Raw genomic sequence first — 18,737 nt, forward strand, 5'->3', positions numbered from 1 at the left:
ACACTGCAAGGGGCTCGACAGTGGGCAATGAGCAGATGTCACCGAAACCATCCCATCATGCTAGAGACAACGACCGCGACGAGACCTTTCTTAGAGACGCGAGACGCTAGTCCCGTCTTGGTTCCCTCCCGCTAACGTCCATGAGCTTCACAGTGAGACACTCGGCAGTAGAGACTCGAGAACGCGAGCGGGTGTTTTACAACTTTCGTAACCGTTCTTGAAGTTTTGTCTTGAGCACGTTGTGTCTGCCCACAGAATTGTGAGAGAAAGGATGGAAGGTGCTTCCCTCTGCAAGATGTTTGCACTTTCCACCTGCCCGAGATTGTCGAGGCAAAGCAAGACAGGAAGGTTCCATGAGGTGTCATGTACCTGACATTCTTTTGTACTTGCCCCGAGCTTAAATACCTAGTGAGAATTGAGAAGGCACCTGCGGCGGGCTGTCACTTCCCTGATAAGGTACCTTGGGTAAGGTAGGCTCCTGACGCTTCGTCTTCACCTTCTTTTCCATGAGTCCTTCCTTTGCAGCTTTCTGCCCCACCATCCCAAACATCGTCCATCGTCCGAAAGCAATTGGGTCCCTGGAGGGAGGGGAGCACGCTGCACACCGCACGGGGATGGGAAAGGACGGCTCGCTCGCTCGCTTTTTTGCACCCCTGGACTTTGCATGCAAGTACCTTAGTCCGTACCTTACCACCCGAGGAACACCGCACATTCGGCGTGCCTCAGATGCTTGGTACCTGAATGGTGGACATCTTTTCTCTCGTGCTCAGATGCATTGGATCATCCATCGCCCACACCTCAGTGACGGAACCACTCCACGCTCCACTGTCTGTCCTCCAGGAGCCAAGCCTCACCTCACCTCCCGCACTTTTCCCACACCTCCAGCTCAGGGGCACACCACACAAGGGGGGGGGGGGGGACAGAGCCCAGATTGAATAGAATCGCCCAGAGCTTCCACCTATTCTCTGCCCTTTCGTGATTCCCACACCGCGATATTATACCCACCCACAACCACACAACGTGAACCACACTCGACAAATACAAAGTGCGGAGTACTCTGTATTCGTCCAGACAGGACTCAGTAGGCTTGAGGTGCATCGACCCTGGCCCAAAAGGAACATCCAAATACCGCCTAGCATCAAATCTAAGCCAGGTACCTACCTAAGGTACCCTGCCACGCCTGCCTCCACTGGCTATGTCACTTCCAATGCACTCTGCCCACCTGCACTAACACCACCATCTCCAAGGCGGCGCGCGACACAAAAAAAACATCCTTTGCACTAAGCTTCCCAAGACTTCCTCTTCCGTCCTGGTCGCAACTCGTCCTCCTGGCCTCAATTCGTCGTCCGTTTTCTTTGGCTTGTCTTGGTCTGTCTGGCTGGTGGCTCATGCGCATCGGCTTCTCTCTCTCTCTCACTCTCACTCTCTTTCTTTCTCGAGCACCGCTTTCGAGTCTCTCGCTCTCTGTCGACCAAGTCTCAACCTGCCGCGCTTGTTGTACCGGCTTCTTCTCTCCTCCACCTCCCCAGACAGACCTCATCTCGCATCTTGGTCATCTTCTTTTCTCCATTACCAACCTACCTAACGCTCAGCTCAGCCCCGACTCTCCTCATCCTGCACCGCAACTTTCTTCTCTCCGTACAACATATACGTTTCGAGCTGGCCGTTCCTCCGCTGGTCGCATGATATCCATACCACCTGTCTGCTCTCGTTGTTGAATCTCAGCTTATATCCACCATCGATACATATACCAATCGGCTCTCTACTACTTCCAACACGCCCTGCCATCATTGTCGCCTGTCCGGACAGAAACGTTCTTGCATCGCCGTCGCACTCAGCGCCAGGTATGTTTGTTGCGAGTCTCTTTCGTCTGTACCTTCCCGGTCCCTCCACACCCACCTGTACACACCCAACCCTCCGCGCCGCCATCTCCTGGCCAGCACGTCAAGCAAAGTTACCATCAACGGATACTGTACTGCCTCTCCAAACTCAACATACCCCCATGTTCGCCTGCCTGCGTCGAAACTCAGTCACCCGTTCGTCGCCCCGGTCGAGCCAAGGACCGCGTCTTCCTCGTTCCCCTGGACTGCACGGCAGCCTCCTCAGCTCTTATACGGGTTGATCGTCTCTGCCACGCCCATACCGAACCAATTCACCCGATTTCCCACTCCCACTCTCACCCCCGACACAGTCTCTTCGTCAGTGCCACACGTTCTGCAAGACGTGGTTACCACGCATGAATCTCTGTCTGCCTCTAACCCCCCCAAGTGGATCACACCCAGGTCGTTCACTGCCATGCGAACGTGGACCAGGTGTTTCAGCTCTGCAATCGCCGCCGCCTGCTCCATTGACAAAAATTAACTTCGCTAACAACTCAACTTGCGCAGCCATCCGTCATACCCTCCCTGCCTTCCATTTCGCAGTATCATTTCTGTAATAGTCGCAAACGCCTGTCAATACTCCCGAGATCACTTGAAAGGACCCTTCGTCATTCGCTCGCGAGATACTACCATTGCACATACTTGTGTCGCCTCAATCTAATCTCCTGTGGTCTCACCCGGGCCCAGGAGACCTGCAGTACTGGTTTCCTCGACTTATAGATCCGGATTTCCAGCAAACATGGCCAACACAAGTGCTGATCCGGCCGCTGTGTCGCTACCAACTTCTGGTCTCTCTTCGCCTCAATTCCAGACGAGGTCGCGCACCCAGAGCGTGTCGAGCGATCGCCCTTCCACCATCATGAGCGCTGGCCTGATGTCTCCTCCCCTCTCCGTAACACCCGAACCCGCCTTCATTGCCGCCTCGGCCGCTTCTCAAATCGTCACCAACGATCACGACAGTCACGCCGATACCTGGTACGATCAACACGGAATTGAACCCGCAGGAGAGACGGCTCTAGTGTCGACATCCGCTTTGCAATTGGTGAATAGCTTCCTCGACCAGCTCCTCTTCAACTTTTTGTCTGCCTCCCGCGCAACGACTCTTGCCGCCTTGCGGCCTGCCGTGTCCGAAGTCTTGAAACCGAAACTCGCCAAAGATGCCATCAACCAGGCTGACGAGGAGCTGCGGGAGTACCTTGGCGGAGGTGATGAGGATGACCTCATCCAGTCGCAAAGTCCGTCTTCGCAGAGGGACTGGGACCTAGAACTTGTCTGGAAGCGGACGCGGCTGAGGTGCATGGTGTACTCGTCGCTCGGTGACATGGAAGAGGAAGACGAAGACTACTACATGGAGCAGGAAAATCTGAAGCCTGCCATGGACGAGCGCGGCCCCGAAGTCATCTCCCCTGCGGTCGCTATTTTCTTGACGTCAATCCTCGAGTACATGGGCGAACAAGCCCTAGTCATTGCTGGCCAAGCTGCGTACCACCGTCTACGAGCGAAATTCGAAAAGGAGCCCAAGGAGGGCGTAAAGAGCATTGCCGATATTGCTGACAGGATCGTGGTTGAGGAGCTGGACATGGAACGGGTCGCACTTGACAGGACTCTCGGCAGACTTTGGCGGGCATGGAAGAAGAGGCTGCGCTCTCCGACTCTGGAATCGCGCCCCTTTTCGCGCAATTCTTCCGGTCATCCCAGACAGTCCAGTACTCCGGAGGCCCGCGAGACCGCGCTCCCTGCAAAGGGCCTCGGAATCCAAGAAGCCCCAATTGAGGAACCCGAGATCGACGACGTAGAGGAATACTTGAAAGCATCGGCTATCCCTCTGCCGATTGGGGATCGCGATGTTGATGAGATCGAGGTACCGGGATTGACTTCCTACAGCGACGACGAGGAGTCGGACTATGAAGGTGCAGACGAGCCGGCGGCACAACGGCCGAAGAGTCTGATGATCTTTACTTCCCAGCCCAGCAATGATTTACCCACCCCGACAATGTCTCAACCTCACACGCCAACTGCTCCCTCGACTCGCAAGCGCTCAAATTCCTTGCCGACCCCGTCGCCCTCCCCTTACACTTCACCAATTGTCAAACGCACCCGGGCTGAGCCAATTGAGACTGGTTTGGTCGATGAGCAAGCCGGAATTACAGAGAAGGAAATCTCTACAGAGGCTGTGGAAGCCCAGCCAACCGAGACGCCGCCAACCCCAGACGAGGCCACTAAGCCGATCGTAGAGCAAGGGCCAGCTGAGACTCGGGAAGAAGAGTCAAAGCCAGTCTCTGATGAAGCCCCTAAGCCCAAGCCTCGCAACCCCAATCGCATCTCACAAATCGTCACCCCTGCCGTCGCGACCGCGGCAACCGCAGCGACCACAGTTCCTGTTGCTTCGACAGTCAAGGCACCACAGAAGGAGACTCGATCAACAGAAGAAAGTGGCGATATTGATGATTTCACCGAGGAACCAGAGATCTGCACCTCCTCTCGAGTTTCCATCGCTGGCCGTAGCTCTCCGAGCATTTCCGACTCCGGCAAACCTGTTGTGGTCGCTCCCAAGCTATTGCAGAGAACACCCAGCGTCCACTCGGCTCGCGTTGTTGATGTTCACGGGCCTAAGAGCCCTGTGACCGGCTCGAGAGCGTCCTCGGTTGACGCTTCTGACCGCTCTCAGCAGGCCAGCCTCTCCCGTGCCAACAGTGTTTCTCGCGTAACGCCACCCATCATCGAGGAGAAGCCGAAGCCCAAGCCAGTAGAGATTGAAACCATTATTCGGTCATCAACTTCAACACCGCGTACTCGGTCTCCCGTTGAGAAGTTGTCTCGCAGACAAAACACGAACGAGTCCATCTCAGAAGTTGACGAGGATGCCCAAGCTCAACCTTCACGGCTAACATCGGCTGCGTCAACTCCAACGCCCACAGCCGGTACTCCTGCAACCAGGCCTTCTCAGGCCATTTTCAATTCTTCCCAACGCACAGGGTCACCTCGTCACGATCACAATTCATCCGCCACCAAAGTCACCATCTTGAGGGATACGCACAATAACGGGCCTATCGCCGAGGAACCTTCGCCACGCCATCGCTCTCACGCGACGCCAACCTTGCCTGACCGCAGTGGTGGTCTGTCGGCCAACGGAACTCACTCCCCAGCGGCGAGCATCGGGGTCGTGACTGTTGAGCGATCTGCTGCTGCTGGACGGGACTCCCCCGATCGTCCCAGGCATCTGCGAACCTCCGGCTCCTCTGGCTCTTCGAGCACGGGCAAGATCAGAGCCGTCAGGACTTCCGAAGATAGCAAGGCTTCCGGCCGTGCCGATAATCTCGCTCGTAACTTTGAGGAGCTCATTCAGAGTGACCAGACCATTCAGTACACGCTTACGCCGGAGAGCATGCGTGACATTGATGTGAGTTGTGTGTCTTAATTGCCTCTATTGCATCCACTAATGGTCGTGTAGGGAAACCGTGCACAGAGCGCAAGCCCGGTAGTTGGACCCAAGTCGAGGAGAAGCGAAGACGCCCGCACGGCCTTGAACGGCGAACGTAACAGATCTGTCTCTGGAATCGACATCCGAAGGACCATGTCTGTCAGCCGCGCAACCGGCTTGAACTCGCACCCACCCGAAGCCAAGAACAAAGGCTTCGTCCCGAAGGCACCTCCTAGTACAACCCTCAATCGGTCGCGTACCGGCGGTCCACAGGCGAGAGATGCTCGGGTACCCCGCGACACTGCGATGAACGACTTTGCCGACTTCATCAGGTCTACCGGCCCGACAGCTGACAACGGTCCTGCGCCCCTACGGAACGTAAGCGGCCCACCGCCGCCTGTAAAACACAGCTTGGATTCGAGACGCATCTCGTCATCGAACAACCGGCCACGACTACAAGCGCGGGATGCTGCCGTCGACAATCGCGAGGATAACTCGGACCTAATCGACTTTATCCGACGAGGGCCGCCTAGCTCGAGCAATCCCCGGATTCCTCGAACAGTGGCTCCGTTCCGGACAACAATGGATTCTGACCAGATGTCGGGTGCTGTGGGTGGCAAAGCTGTTGATGCCAGCTTGCCAGACATTCGATACAGTCAAGCGTCGACCAACGTGACGGATATCACCCAGCCCTCTGTACAGTCGTCGATCAACTCACAGAGCGCTCTTCTCAAGAACCGTCCCAGTGGTAACGGCTTTGACGACGACGAAATGATGCCCAAGCGCACGAGACGTCGCGTGCGCGATCCGTATGCCATCGACCTTAGTGATGAAGATGAGGAGGATTACGCGCAAGCCGTTCGACCTCCCCCCAAGAAGGAAGAGAGCCTGGCAGACTTCTTGAAGAACTACTCGCCGCCGCCTGAACCTGCCGCGGCCCCTCATAACGTCCCCAAGAGGAAGGCGAGTGCTCCTAGTCTCATCGGACGCTTTTCCAGAAAGGACAGCAGCGCGGGATCAAACAACGCAAAGCCAGCCAAGGTCGACAGCCGGTCCTTAAACAGCCGCGCTGGAGGTGCCCATGGTCACGTTCCAATCCAAGTCAACGCTCCTGGCCAGGACAAGTACGGGGCTGCTGACGCTACTGCCGGCCGTGGAGCCATGCATTCCTCAGGACGCGTGCCGATGAAGAAGTTCGAGCCAAGGGAGGCCGTTTCGTCCACGAGCCGCACCAACGACCTGGCCTCATTCCTTCGCAGCTCCGAGCCGCCACAGATGACGCCTGCGGCCCGTGCCGCTACCGGAGAGCCTCAGCAACAAAGCAGCGGTAGCAGCTTTTCCAAGATGTTTAGTCGCCGGAAGAAGTCGAGCTTGGCTTAGTTGCCCAAGCCGCGCCGGCGCGGAGCCACGACCTGAACGAAGATCACGACCTCTCCATCAAATATGGAGAAAATTACAACAACCATATAGCACCTGTTCATCATATTGTCATGCAAGAAATCTGTCACCTGGTCATGGTTGTACCGAGGGGAAAATTCGGCACACAGCCGAGCCCGGATTACTCTGTTTGGTTCTTACTTTTTGTTTCTACACACTTGTGCCTCGCGCCCTATGTTTTGATACCACTCTTCCCAAAAAGATGGGATAGGATTTTGTTCATGTCTTGAGCGGTCTCGACGAAGGACCCTTAGGTAGTCTTTGGCATCGTTTTCTTTGGATAATAGGACCCCTGATGGCCTCTTGACAGTTCACATGGGCAGTGGAAGACGAGTCTGGAAGCATAGTTAGATGCGCAAAAGCGGTCAACAATACAAAATATGCTCCTCCTCAAATATCGTTTACTCATGGCTCGGGATCGAGGTTTGGCAAGTCAAAGGACAACTGACCCCTACAGAGTAGATACTGGCGGCTGCCATGGCAGGGTATGTAAGGGTGGGTGGTGGGCCCTATCCGAAGACTCGATAGTCTTCAACATGGTGCTAATCATGCACTTGACGACTGGCAGGCCGGGGGGTGACCTGAAGCGGTTGGATCCCATTGGCCCCAGCTTGCTTGAGTCCATTTGGACCGCTGCGGGAGGGTTACACTGACGAATTGCCAGTACCGGACGTCTGTCTCCATTGGTAAGTTCTGCAACGTAGACAGGACGAATACTCAATACAAGCGAGCGATGTCGCGGAACAGCGGAGCGTTTCTATGGTCTAGTGTACGAAGCCACAGCCCTCCCCCATGTTCCGCCGAATTAATGGGGAGTTCGTTCCCACTATGGAGTACAAAACGGTAAGGTTCCTCTCTCTCCCGCTGCCACACGTATTGGGCACGTTAGAGGTCCAGGACTCACGCCCCCAGGACTCGTACGGCATATAGGCGGGACTAGCCCATTTCTTTTTTGTCGTGTCTACGGTTACAAGCTACGACTATTCCCAATAACCACAAATCATGGCTGAACCCTCTTCCGCCGTCCCGCTAGCTACCACCACCACCGCTGCTGCTAGCCCCGCACCGGGAACGGCTCCGGCTGCAGTGCCAGCTCCGGGGGCCAACGGCAACGACAACGACCCGCCCAGCCCGGCACCGGCGCCCCTCGAACCTGATGAGGATGAAGGCAACGTTCGTTTCTCCTTTTGTCCTTGAATCATTCTCACCATCGGTTTTCACGAAATGTGAGACATAAGGAAGGAAGCTGACTGCTCGCCATCGGGGATTTAGTTTACGGAGGGTTCTTCTACGGCGGACGACCGCATGTGCGTAACATCCTGGCTCCTCTGCAGCTCGTTTCCAATGGAGCTGCCTTTTACTTTCTCAATCCATGGTCTTACCCTTTTACTAAATCATGCCTCCGTTTCTGGGGTAGCTCGAGTTATACCGCCTCGTTATCCTCGAGTGTCGTAGACTACCCCATCGAATACGGACGTCGCTATCATGCTTTCCGACCAGGATGTTAGTATTCACTATTGGAACTTTCTCTCACTTTAAGTCACTTCACATCTCTCTCTAACAAAGACTTCCATGTGTAGCGTACAAATTCCCTAATGATGAGGTACTAAGAAAGCAAAGCCCCTCATCCATATATTTGAGCAGAGCCGTTAGCTGATTTCTCTTTAGTCTGAAATGGACAGGCTCGATTTGGCCCATGCGATGATGGTCAAGGCGATTGGCAGCAGGCTGTATAATGCGCCACTGGAGAAGGAAAAGGTGCAGAGGATTCTTGATATTGGCACGGGGACTGGACTTTGTATGTCATGAACCCCTCCCCCGCCCTCTACTCTTCTCCGTTTATGAAGCTTGCTTCTGGTAATCAGAAAGGCTTTCTTATGGTAAGGGGTTGTCGTTGGGATCTTCCTTGCTGACTTTGGACGTTGCGTTGAAGGGGCCGTGGAAATGGGCGACGTCTTTGAGAACGCAGAGGTAAAATACCCGGTCTACTGCCACAAAGTGTTCCAGCATTCGGTAGGAGGATTCGTTGTAGATTACTGACGAGGAGGTTAGGTTCTCGGCATTGATCTGAGTCCCATCCAGCCGGAATGGTACGATGCCACCCCCTTCCCATCCTCCCTAGAATTTAACATCAACACCTCATGATCACGGGAGAGTGTGAGCGCCCCCTTTGACTAACATAATTCAAAAGGGTTCCCCCAAACGTCAAATTCGAAATCGACGACATCGAAAGCCCGTGGGTCGACAACAGAAAATACGACTTCATCATGTGCCGGTACATGGTCGCCTCCATCAAGGACTGGCCCGGTCTGATCAAGAACATCTTTGAGTACGCTGTTACCTTTCCTCTCGTTCTGTCTTCCATCCTCGCGGAGTATGGACAGGCTCTCCTACTCTTACCAGAATTGACTGACACCAAATGTCAACAAAACAGCCACCTAAACCCAGGAGGCTGGGTCGAGTTCCAAGACGTAAACACACAATTCTACTCCGACGACGACACCTTCTCCAAAGACTCCGCCACCGCCCGCTGGATGGCCGGCTTCGCGACCGCCTGTAAAGGAATGGGCCGCGACACCGACGTCGCACCGACCCTCGCCTCCCTCTTGCGCGAAGGCGGCTTCCCCTCGGAACTCGTCCACGCCCGCCGCATCAAGGCGCCGCTGGGCCCCTGGGCAAAAGACCAGTTCTACAAGGACCTGGGCATGATGAACCTGATCCTCACGATTGACGGACTCGAGGCGCTCTCGCTGAAGTTGTTTGCGGAGCTGTTGGGGCGCACGCAGGAGGAGATTCTGGTGGAGACCGCTGCTGTGAGGAAGGAGTTGAAGACGGGTGCTTTTGGGGCTTTTCACGCCATGTTTGATATGTGAGTTTGATCTTTTTTGTCTCTTCTCCCTCCCTCGTAATGATTGTTGCTAATGGATTCTTCAGTTACAACGTGTATGCGCAGAAGCCGTTGGAGACGGAAGATACTACTCAGTGAGCCTAGCATGTCCTCGGAATCCTGTAGTCCTAGACAAAACGGCAACAGTAGTTTCAGACGTGACGGTGATCTTCCTCGTTCAAATCTCAAAATAGTTGTTTGTTGAGCGACAAGTGATCCGAAACTTTGACTTTTAATCGCTCGCATTGTTGTGTTGTCTCTTGTAACGCCATGCTCCAAGTCCAAGGAAACGAAGATGTACAGCATCTTGGACCACGTGTGCTCTTCGGGCCAAGGAGCAGCAAATGGCAGGCAAGGTAAGGCAAGGAGAAAAGGATCGAGAGACAAATTGGCTTACACCCAGGTACTAAGTGTACGAGCTTTACTCATTTCATCAATGCGTACTACTACTGCGTATTCATCGCGAGGTAGACTACGATAAACCAGAACAATCGCAAAACATTCCCTTTGGCATGTGCCCCTTCGAAACCCAACTCCAACATCGGTTTCCCTATCGCTAAACAAGTCGCTGCCATACGACCGTCGCAGGAACCTCACGAAACCCAAGAAACTCCTAATTTAATCCATTTGTCACCCGCGGCCGCTCCATTCGAATCCTGTCTGCCATCCAGGACCGATAACCGCATGCACCGAGTTACCCTTGAACCCTCCGTTTGGTACTATTTCCTAGCCAGCGCCACCTGGCGAGAAAGCATGAGGGTATCGCCGCCGCCATTCGAAACCGTAGGAAAGAAGCGCAAAAACAAACATGCAAAACTAGTCGCCAGCGTACAAGTCCGAGGACAAGGAAAAGCACAGAGAAGAAAATACGAGAAACAAACTGTAAAAGTAGTTAATAAAAATAAAGTCAAGGTAAAGTCATTGGATCTGGGCCGTTGGAGTGTGCTCATGTTGCGAAACAATCGTGACAACTCCACAGGAGAGGAGCTGTCGTGACTCAGCGATTGGGCGGAGCCGATAAGTGGTGTTGAATCAGTGACCCCATTTCGTCATCATGGCTCTGATAGCATCAGCTGATAAACTCAGAGAAACGAGAGACCCATCAGCTCTCACAGCGATGAAACGGGGTAGCGAGAAGAGGTCATGCGCCAGTGTGGAGTGGCCCTCTTTAGATCTCCATGTGGGCCACGACATCCTCACTCATCCGCCGTACCGGGCTCTTCCGGTCAGACAGGCTCTCGTCGTCGTCCTCTTCGTCGTAGTAGAAACGCTCCTCGGTGTAGTCGTCATCAGAAAACGGGACCAAATCGCCATCGGCACCCCGATTCCAGAGGAAGCCGTCGCTTTGTTCTTCGTCATCTTCGGACGGTGCCACAACTTCAGCGTCGCGGTCTCCTAGCCAGTATTTGGCGCGCTTGTTGCCGGCCAGTGCATCGAACTGGGTACTCCGCGTCCGCTTGACGGAACCCGGAAGCGCCGGTTGCAGACGCGGTGATTGTGACGATACGACCGGGACAACACGAACGTAGAGGTAGGCGACTCGTTTCAACGCGCGGTTGAAAAAGAAGTAGTGAGCAGCCCAAATTGCAGACTCATCTTCCTCGAAAGGGTCGACCTCCGGATTGTAGCTGAAGACGGTGCATTCGTTAAGGCGCATCTCCTTATCAATTTTGGACCAGCATTGTGGGCCCCACACTGGCTTGGTCTCCGAAGACGTGGCCTGCTCGACTGGTCGTGCCTCAACATGCGGTCTGACATTCTGCAGGATTGAATCGAGGTTTCCCATCACTCTTCGCAGGTTTCTTTCTTTCTTGAAGTCGCCTGGCCTCAAAACGTGCGAGAAATCGTAGTGTTGATGACTCGCGTTCAGTGTCGCAATCAGATAAGCAAATGTCCGGCGACTCGCGAGCTCTGATAAGGGGCCGAACGCGCTCGAGTGTGAGAACATTTGCATGTTGGGAGATGTTGCCAGCATGGCTTCGCGGTCTGGCGGTGACAGGCTTGCGCCCAATTTGAGGAGCGCGGCATGTTGTGAACTAAGGTCTTTGTCGATGTTCTTGTAAAGCTTCTTATCGGAACCTGTGGATTTGGTCGTGTAGAGGTCGCATCCGCCAGTCACGTTGCAATCTGGTGTGTTGAAGTTAAGAGCGCCAGTGACGGCGTCGAAATCTTGCAGTGGGAGATACTGCGAGCTGGGTTAGCAGGTGTCATGGACTGCTGCAAAGGAGCATGCCTGCTGCAGCAAGTTATGCGCACCTTCATCTTGGATGATTGAGGTTCGGCCTGGGAGACCAAGGTGGAATGTAGGCTGGTTAGGATATGTTCCGGATTGGCGCGCAATAGTCGTGTAGATCGCGAGCGCTTCAACTGTTATATTGGCGATGCAGGGAGCTTATCGCCGGTATCGCGCCGTAATCAGGTTGTTGTGATGGAGCCGTTGGATTCCGGAGGTTGACGTGACTAAATGATGTCACAGGAGTTGGAAGTCGCGCCGGACCGGAATAGGGGTGTCTGCGGGTATCGGAATAGCGGTGACTCGGAATCGAGGGTATGGCCAAGTAAAAGGGGAGTCGACGCGATAAATCGCATGCGATGCGTCGCAGTGAATGATGATGAATCGGTGTGAAGACTGTTGTCTGTGTGTATCGATGGAAGCCGGAGCCTGCCTGCTTTAGATAAGGCAAGGAAGGAGCGACTCGACCGTGTAGATCAATTTGGTTCTGATGGATGAACGGAGACTAGACGCGTTGCGCCTAGTAGGTGATCTGGTCGACAGACATTACTAAAAGACGGATGTTGTAGAGAGGTATGTGTGTGTTGAAAGTTGAATGATGGTAGGGTGGTCGAAGCAGAGGGGTAAAAAGGGAAGGGAGGGATGGGGTGACGAAGGACGGGTGTTTAAGACGACCTGACGAAGCGGGAGTGAGCGGGAAGGGAGCTGGGCGGGCACTCGGTGCTGTCGCAGCTCTCGGCAGGTGCGAGGACTCGCCGGTGTGAGAGGTGACGCCTTCCTGGGTGCGTGGTGGTCTGCCACTCACCTCTCTGGCTGCGTGGTCCGTGGTGTGCTGGCCGCTGTCTGTTGCTGCTATTGCTGCTGCTGCTGCTGCTTGCTGGGTCCTGGATCACGTCTCCGTTGTTCCCCGTACCCGCTGACAAGGCCCCCGCCCCGGTGGAGCAGGGAGAATGGGTAGCTGCCGTGAGGTAAGGCAGTGTTAGGTGGTGGGCCAGTTCCAAGATAGGAACAGATAGTGGGTGGAGCCAACGGGGAGTCTGTGACAAAGCATATCTTGCGCTGTTCCAGCATGTCCGCTTTCTGGTGCTGGACTGCCGTATCGCATTGTGACCGCCTGCTTCGTTCTTGACACCGGATTCGCGGGTGTGGGGGAGACACCAGCTGGGAAGTCGGGGTCCAGTCCCTGTCTGTTCCCTGCTTGTTGGGGGGAAGGGCCCCCTTCGCGGCCTTCGGAAACCCACCCAGCAACTCTGTCCAATCCGCCGCGTATAAGGAGGCGGGGCGCAGCCGGTAATGTCCAAGCGAATGAAAGGGCGTCAAGAGGCCACGAGCGACGACTCCAAGCCCGTCTCGCAAAATGACTTCATGTTGTCTCTGGGCAATGAAGACTGGCGTTTGGTTGCGTATCGGAATGCTCTTCTATTTGTCAATTGTTACGTGTTTCCCGTGTAATGCAGTGGTGCTCCATTGTCGTCGTCCCTCTTGGCCCCGTGCCCAGCTCATGCATCGTTTCTGGGGGGAAACTCAAGATGGACAACCGATGTGGATTCAACCAAGCAACAAGCACCGCTATCTCATGTTCATCTCTTGATGTAGTAGAGGGCGGTTTTCCGCCCTCAAAGATCTATGCACACAAAGGGCCACCCGGGGATTATTCCCGTCCATAACAGCATCGGCGCACCGTATCCTCATTGTCGCGTGTCGGCCTCTTGATTTCCGGCCTGCAGTGTATCCGAAAGCCATGACGGGTCGTCAAAGGATGCCAACCTCTTTGAGGGAAGATGTAATCTCTTCCGTTTCCTGCATACGCGGCGAGAGCGCCTATTAGCCAACAGACTCATCAATGGCATGCTCTCCTTGCGGCTCGTGCAACACTTGTATAGATGTCGTAGATTGGCTTCGAGGCTCGATTTATCACGGGCTTCGTGTCTCAATCTAGCAGATAGGTACACATTAGAGGAGGGTTACATGATCTTTGTAACCTCGTCCTCGACCTGATGGGGAGTAGGAAAATCGTCAGCGCAAGACTTCGCCAATGGCGCAGCTGCAGTTCGTCGTCTTGAAGGCAGAGAAACAAGTAAACAGTAAAGCATCAACTAAACGTACCTCCATGTCCTCGAGCGAATCCTGCTGGGATATACACCGCAGCACATTCTTTTTACTGCTTTCTTGTAGTTCTCCCGCCAATAATAGCTCGTCCAAGATGTAGTAGGCTTTCGTAAAGGAGAAGATGATATCTAGCTCGCAGACGTTACCATAGTACTTGTCCATCTGCTCGACGTAGCGATGGATGATCTCGAGGGTAATAAGTTCGTTATCTTCTGACGCCGCTCCTGCGATAAAGAATAGCGACGCATATCTGCGGTAAACGATCTTGGAATCTGGCGGCAAGAAGTCAGTGACTGTCGACGGGCGAAGTGGCCGGGTTTCGAAGGCGACTGACCCTTGTACTCGAGGAAGTTGCACATGCGGGTTCTACGGGCGAGGACCAGCTGAGAAACGTCCTTGACGATCTTGGCCTTTTCCTTGGGTGACAGGGTGGTGAACCATTTTGCGAGGCGCTGCAGAGGGATCGTGATCAGTAAAGGGATGTTCGAGGGGGGTCCGGGTAGCGATGGGCGCGTACCACTTTGCCCTGGCGCGAGAGGAGGATGAGGTATCTAGTTTGAATTAGTCTTCTTGCCTTGATGCACTATCAGATGCGGCCGAGGGGTAACCACATACTGGATAGCCATGATGATGCCTTCACATCACCACCACAAGGTGGGCAGAGAAGGAGATGGAGATTGAATTGAGAGGAGCGTTGTGGACCTTGAGTTGATGTCGTAGGACGTGTCCGGTGCTGTGGTAGTCGAACAAATCAAACCCAGCGCTGGATTACGGTTGGCGACGATATGCGGTCTGTTGCGTGTGACGATACCCCCTAGGTCACGTCAGGCTGATAGGCGCAAGGTGTCGAGTTTGGCCGCAGGTGTACCTCGAGCTTGAGGCTGCGGTATCCTCAGGCAGTGGGTACCTAGCAGGCGACACCTGGTGACGGCAGGTTTGGAAAGCTTGAGGTGACGCCCGGTCCAGGGAGCTCTGGCTTACGTAAGGTGGTAACACAGCGAAGCGCTATGAGAGGGATTTGACAGTGGAAGGGCCGCTGTAAAAGCTCCGTCAACTTTGGCTGGAAAAGCCCACTATCTCGTTCGGATTGGCCAAGGGCCCTCTATCTTCAGCAGACATTGTCCATGTGTGTACGCCACCTGGACTGCCGTGCCCAACGGAATAAGGACCACTCTTTCATTGATGCTGGCTTTGTGCGACTCGAGATTGAAGTCTTTGAATGCCGGTAATGGTGTGGTGATGGGAATGACAAAAACAGAGACAGTGGATGAGCGATTCATGCCGACAACGGCGTCTCATAGGCCATCGTCAGTGTTGCGGACCTGCGGAAGCCTGCGGAAGGTGCGGACAAATCACTCCAGGGCGCTGACGCGATGGGCAAAACCCCCACCAAGTGCCTTTGACCTGCCCCCCGGAGTCGCGCTCCTGCCGAATTTGCGGCGGGATGAGGGGTGGATGGCGGGATGTGGTCGGTGCCCGGATGGAAGTTGCGAGGCAGGAAACGCCGTTGCCGCAGGATCGAAGATGAATGATTTCCACGGATGCCTTGACACCTACTCGGACGACTCGATTCAGTCGGCACGCTGAGACGGACTTGGATGAGAATTTCTCTTTCATTTCCCGTCCTGTTGTTAAAATGAAGGCTAGCCCAGTCCTCCGCCCTCTTCCCCCAAGCCTTCCCCCTCCACCCTCTACTACGTAGGTATTCCACGAGATCCAAAATCACAACTCCACGGAGACCTAGAGAATAAACACCACCATCGATCCACATCCACCCGCGGGTCCCATCCTAGGAGAGTCTCGCGCGTACTTCTAGAACCCATCCCCGCCTACCACCGTCCCGCTCACTGCATACACTGCATATCACGACTGTTCCTCGTACCATACCTACAGATACAGACTACTACTCCATCTCATACGCCCTTTATCTCCGATTTTGGCGGTCTCGACACACACAAGCCGACATTCGCCTGCCGTGCGCCAACGATTAATAATTACCCCGTCTCACCTTTGAACCCAAGCGGACCGTACCTTTCCTTATCGGCCCCTCGACCTGATTCCGATTGTTAATCACCCCTCCAAAGTCTAAAAATCGACAGGCACCAAAAAAAAAAAAAAGTCCCTGAAGACTGGAACGCCCTCACTTCTACATTGCGCAATCAGGACCCTTGACGTCGCAATCTTTTCTCGACTACCAATCCATTGCATCTGATCTTGGGCTATTATATCGTGATTCTTACCTTACCTACTACCATTGTCAATATCGCCATGACGAAACTCATTCTCTCCACTGGGTTTGTCACACCTTTGATTGATTCCCACCAAAGAATCGTTCCTCGCGCTCTGATGCTGATTGGCGATCTTCCGTTGCATGCAGAAACATTGTCTCGGGCGGCCCCTCCATAATCCGCAAACCGGGAGCCTACAGATCGAACCTTGAACTCACCAACTCGCTGCGAAGCAACTTCCTCGCTGCCCAGCAGGACTACTCGCCTTACGAAGAATCTTCTCCCATCGATGACGATGACGAACCCGTGAATGGAAACGGTTTGAACGGCCACTCCAATGGCTTCTCACACAGCTCGAACGGCCGCCGGCCTCGCATCGACGTGTGGACCGCCCGCGAGGACGATGCGCTCTTCATCCCGCGGATAGACTGGTCCTACTCTGGACTGCAAGAAGAGCCCGACAACTACGACGTTACCGTGAAGCTATTTTTCCTCCCTAATGCCGCTGCGCAAGAACGGGCCCAGTACGTGCAGGACGCCTTGAACCTCGTGCGAAAGGAGCTGGGGGTCACGAGGATCGACCTTCTTATCGCATCCTTCCCGGGCATGTCATTTGAGGGCGACTGCGAATGGGAAGCCGACAAGCGCAATGCCTCTCAGGGCAACATTGACGAGGAGGCTGCGACATGGACGGTACTTGAGGATCTGTACAAGCGTGGGGAGGTCAAGGCCCTCGGCATCTCCGAGTTCGGCACTGAGAAGCTGGCCAAGTTTATCAAAAAGGTCAGCGTCCGGCCGGCCGTCGACCAGATTAACATCAAGGATTGCTGCAGCGTTCCCCCCACGCTGGTCAAGCTGGCCAAGACGGAGGGCGTCGAATTGCTCGTCCACACCGATTGCACCGACATCTTGCCCAGAGGCACCCTCCGTGAGCTCCTCGGTCACGGGCTGCAGGGCGCTGGCGTCCTCGCTGACCCTGCCGAGGCCCAGGAGGGTCTGGAAGGCGACCTCACACCTGAGTGGGTAGTCAAGTACACTGCCTTTGTCAAAGACCGGGGTGTTATCGAGAATAAGGGGTACTTTGCCGGCGCCGAGCTCGTCGAGACCTTTTAGTAGACGTTGTCTACCATGCTTTTGGCTACATGATTTAATTTTTTTGATACCATGGCTGAACAATACGGCCTATAGATATACACTGCATAGCGTTTCTGATGTCTGGCGATCCAGGGTCTCTTTGACGGATTATACGAAGCCCCTTTCTTGGTATCTATTAGAGAAACTTTTTATTTCAAGATACTCCTTCTGCCCCATGCCGCCCATGGTTTTTTGACTTGTGCGTCACAGCATTTGTGACTGTTTATTCTCTCAACAGAGCCTCAGCAAGCCTCTTCCCCCGCTCGCCACCGAGGTAAATATCGTCCTCGATGCTCTCTAAGCCCATGTCCACGGCCACCTTGTACCCCCTGACGACCATGTCCTCGTCCACGCGCAGCCCATTCTCCACCAGCGCCAGGATGACGCTCCGTATCCGTGCAATCTCGCGCATCGTCTCGTCGTCAATCTTGTCGTTTTGGCTCGAGTAGACGTTTGCGCTGACGCTCTCCTCCATGCGGTTCAGACCCACGCTCTCGGTGCCCGCGTCGCTCTCGACGTGCTTGCTGATCCAGATGAAGCCGTTGACGCCGAGCGTGACGTGCACTTTCGCCGCGCCGCGCGCCGCGTCCATGACCCACTGCTGCCTCTTTGCTCTCACCACGCCACCGCCGCCTCCCGTGCCCGTGACGGCGACGAAGACGCCGTTGCGCAGCTTGCCGTATTTGAGGGAGCGCGTGTGCAGGGAGGCGGCGCCGTCCTGGTGGAGCTGCTGGACCTCTGCGACGACGAGGTCGCCTTCCGCAAAGAAGGAGCGGATCTGGAGCTCGTCCGTGTCGGTGCGCTTGCGGAGGATGCCGCCGGGGAGGTTGATTGCGGAGATTTGGAGGATGGCGAGCTGGGAGGAGCCGACATCGACGCGCCAGCGTTTGGCTTGGACCTCTACGATGCGGCCGACGACGAGGTCGCCTATCTCGGGGGTGTAGCGGGCGCGGAGGGGGCGGACGGAGAGGAGCTTGTTTGTGCGGGTTACGGTGCCTGCGACTGAGGAGACGATGTCTGTTGTGTTTTGGGTGATGTAGGTTCCGTGGCCTCTATTTTTATGATGTCAGTAATGGCTTCCTCCATTTTGGCTTTCTTTCCACAGCTTCCTATGGATATAGTATGGGGGACGACGAACCTCATCCACTGGGGGTCGTCCGTGATGATCTCACCCGGGGTGACGATTTCGTAGTTGTCGCCACGGGAGCGTTTCGCGGGGCGCATGGAGACGTCACCCTCGATGTCGGCGCCGCCATCCGAGTCTGAGTCCGAGTCTGCTGCTCCTGCTCCTGCGGCGGCGTAGGGCTTGTGATGTGATGGCGTGCCGCGCGGGGCGAGGATTGTGATGGGCATGGTGGTTTGGGGTTTACGGCGGAAGGCCGTTTAGGGCGCTTGATTTTTTCGGTGT

General features: G+C 54.9%; 6 protein-coding genes across 6 annotated transcripts; 3 read left to right on the top strand and 3 right to left on the bottom strand.

The window, feature by feature from the left end:
- Positions 1-2,619: 2,619 nt before the first annotated feature.
- BDZ83DRAFT_648426 (uncharacterized protein) lies at positions 2,620-6,681 on the top strand (the record flags this gene model as incomplete). Its single annotated transcript, XM_060510179.1, has 2 exons — positions 2,620-5,280; positions 5,332-6,681. The coding sequence occupies 2 exons, from the start codon at positions 2,620-2,622 to the stop codon at positions 6,679-6,681; spliced, it is 4,011 nt and encodes a 1,336-aa protein (XP_060368818.1).
- Positions 6,682-8,134: 1,453 nt separating this feature from the next.
- On the top strand, positions 8,135-9,724 carry BDZ83DRAFT_716816 (S-adenosyl-L-methionine-dependent methyltransferase; the record flags this gene model as incomplete). Its single annotated transcript, XM_060511883.1, is given in 9 exon segments — positions 8,135-8,151; positions 8,162-8,241; positions 8,319-8,341; positions 8,407-8,536; positions 8,672-8,709; positions 8,791-8,828; positions 8,930-9,067; positions 9,173-9,607; positions 9,673-9,724. The coding sequence occupies 9 exon segments, from the start codon at positions 8,135-8,137 to the stop codon at positions 9,722-9,724; spliced, it is 951 nt and encodes a 316-aa protein (XP_060368819.1).
- Positions 9,725-10,707: 983 nt separating this feature from the next.
- On the bottom strand, positions 10,708-12,298 carry BDZ83DRAFT_101565 (Maf1 regulator-domain-containing protein). The gene is made up of 2 exons (XM_060501026.1): positions 11,882-12,298; positions 10,708-11,810 (listed from the first exon to the last, which is right to left on the bottom strand). The coding sequence occupies exons 1-2, from the start codon at positions 11,885-11,887 to the stop codon at positions 10,794-10,796; spliced, it is 1,023 nt and encodes a 340-aa protein (XP_060368820.1). The 5' UTR covers positions 11,888-12,298; the 3' UTR covers positions 10,708-10,793.
- A 1,231-nt stretch (positions 12,299-13,529) lies between these two features.
- BDZ83DRAFT_101054 (Adaptor protein complex sigma subunit) lies at positions 13,530-14,918 on the bottom strand. Its single transcript, XM_060501025.1, has 5 exons — positions 14,583-14,918; positions 14,485-14,518; positions 14,302-14,419; positions 13,965-14,239; positions 13,530-13,658 (listed from the first exon to the last, which is right to left on the bottom strand). The coding sequence occupies exons 1-5, from the start codon at positions 14,591-14,593 to the stop codon at positions 13,611-13,613; spliced, it is 486 nt and encodes a 161-aa protein (XP_060368821.1). The 5' UTR covers positions 14,594-14,918; the 3' UTR covers positions 13,530-13,610.
- Positions 14,919-16,235: 1,317 nt separating this feature from the next.
- BDZ83DRAFT_569950 (glutamate-cysteine ligase modifier subunit) lies at positions 16,236-17,308 on the top strand (the record flags this gene model as incomplete). Its single annotated transcript, XM_060504249.1, has 2 exons — positions 16,236-16,261; positions 16,345-17,308. 2 exons carry the CDS (start codon positions 16,236-16,238, stop codon positions 17,306-17,308), a joined length of 990 nt encoding a protein of 329 aa, XP_060368822.1.
- A 244-nt stretch (positions 17,309-17,552) lies between these two features.
- BDZ83DRAFT_748883 (exosome complex exonuclease RRP4) lies at positions 17,553-18,682 on the bottom strand (the record flags this gene model as incomplete). The annotated part of the gene is made up of 2 exons (XM_060513684.1): positions 17,553-18,381; positions 18,468-18,682. 2 exons carry the CDS (start codon positions 18,680-18,682, stop codon positions 17,553-17,555), a joined length of 1,044 nt encoding a protein of 347 aa, XP_060368823.1.
- Between the last annotated feature and the right edge of the window lie 55 nt (positions 18,683-18,737).

Source organism: Colletotrichum acutatum (genome assembly GCF_030867785.1).
Source record: "Colletotrichum acutatum strain CBS 112980 chromosome Unknown BDZ83scaffold_15, whole genome shotgun sequence".
In the NCBI taxonomy this organism is placed as follows: domain Eukaryota; kingdom Fungi; phylum Ascomycota; class Sordariomycetes; order Glomerellales; family Glomerellaceae; genus Colletotrichum; species Colletotrichum acutatum.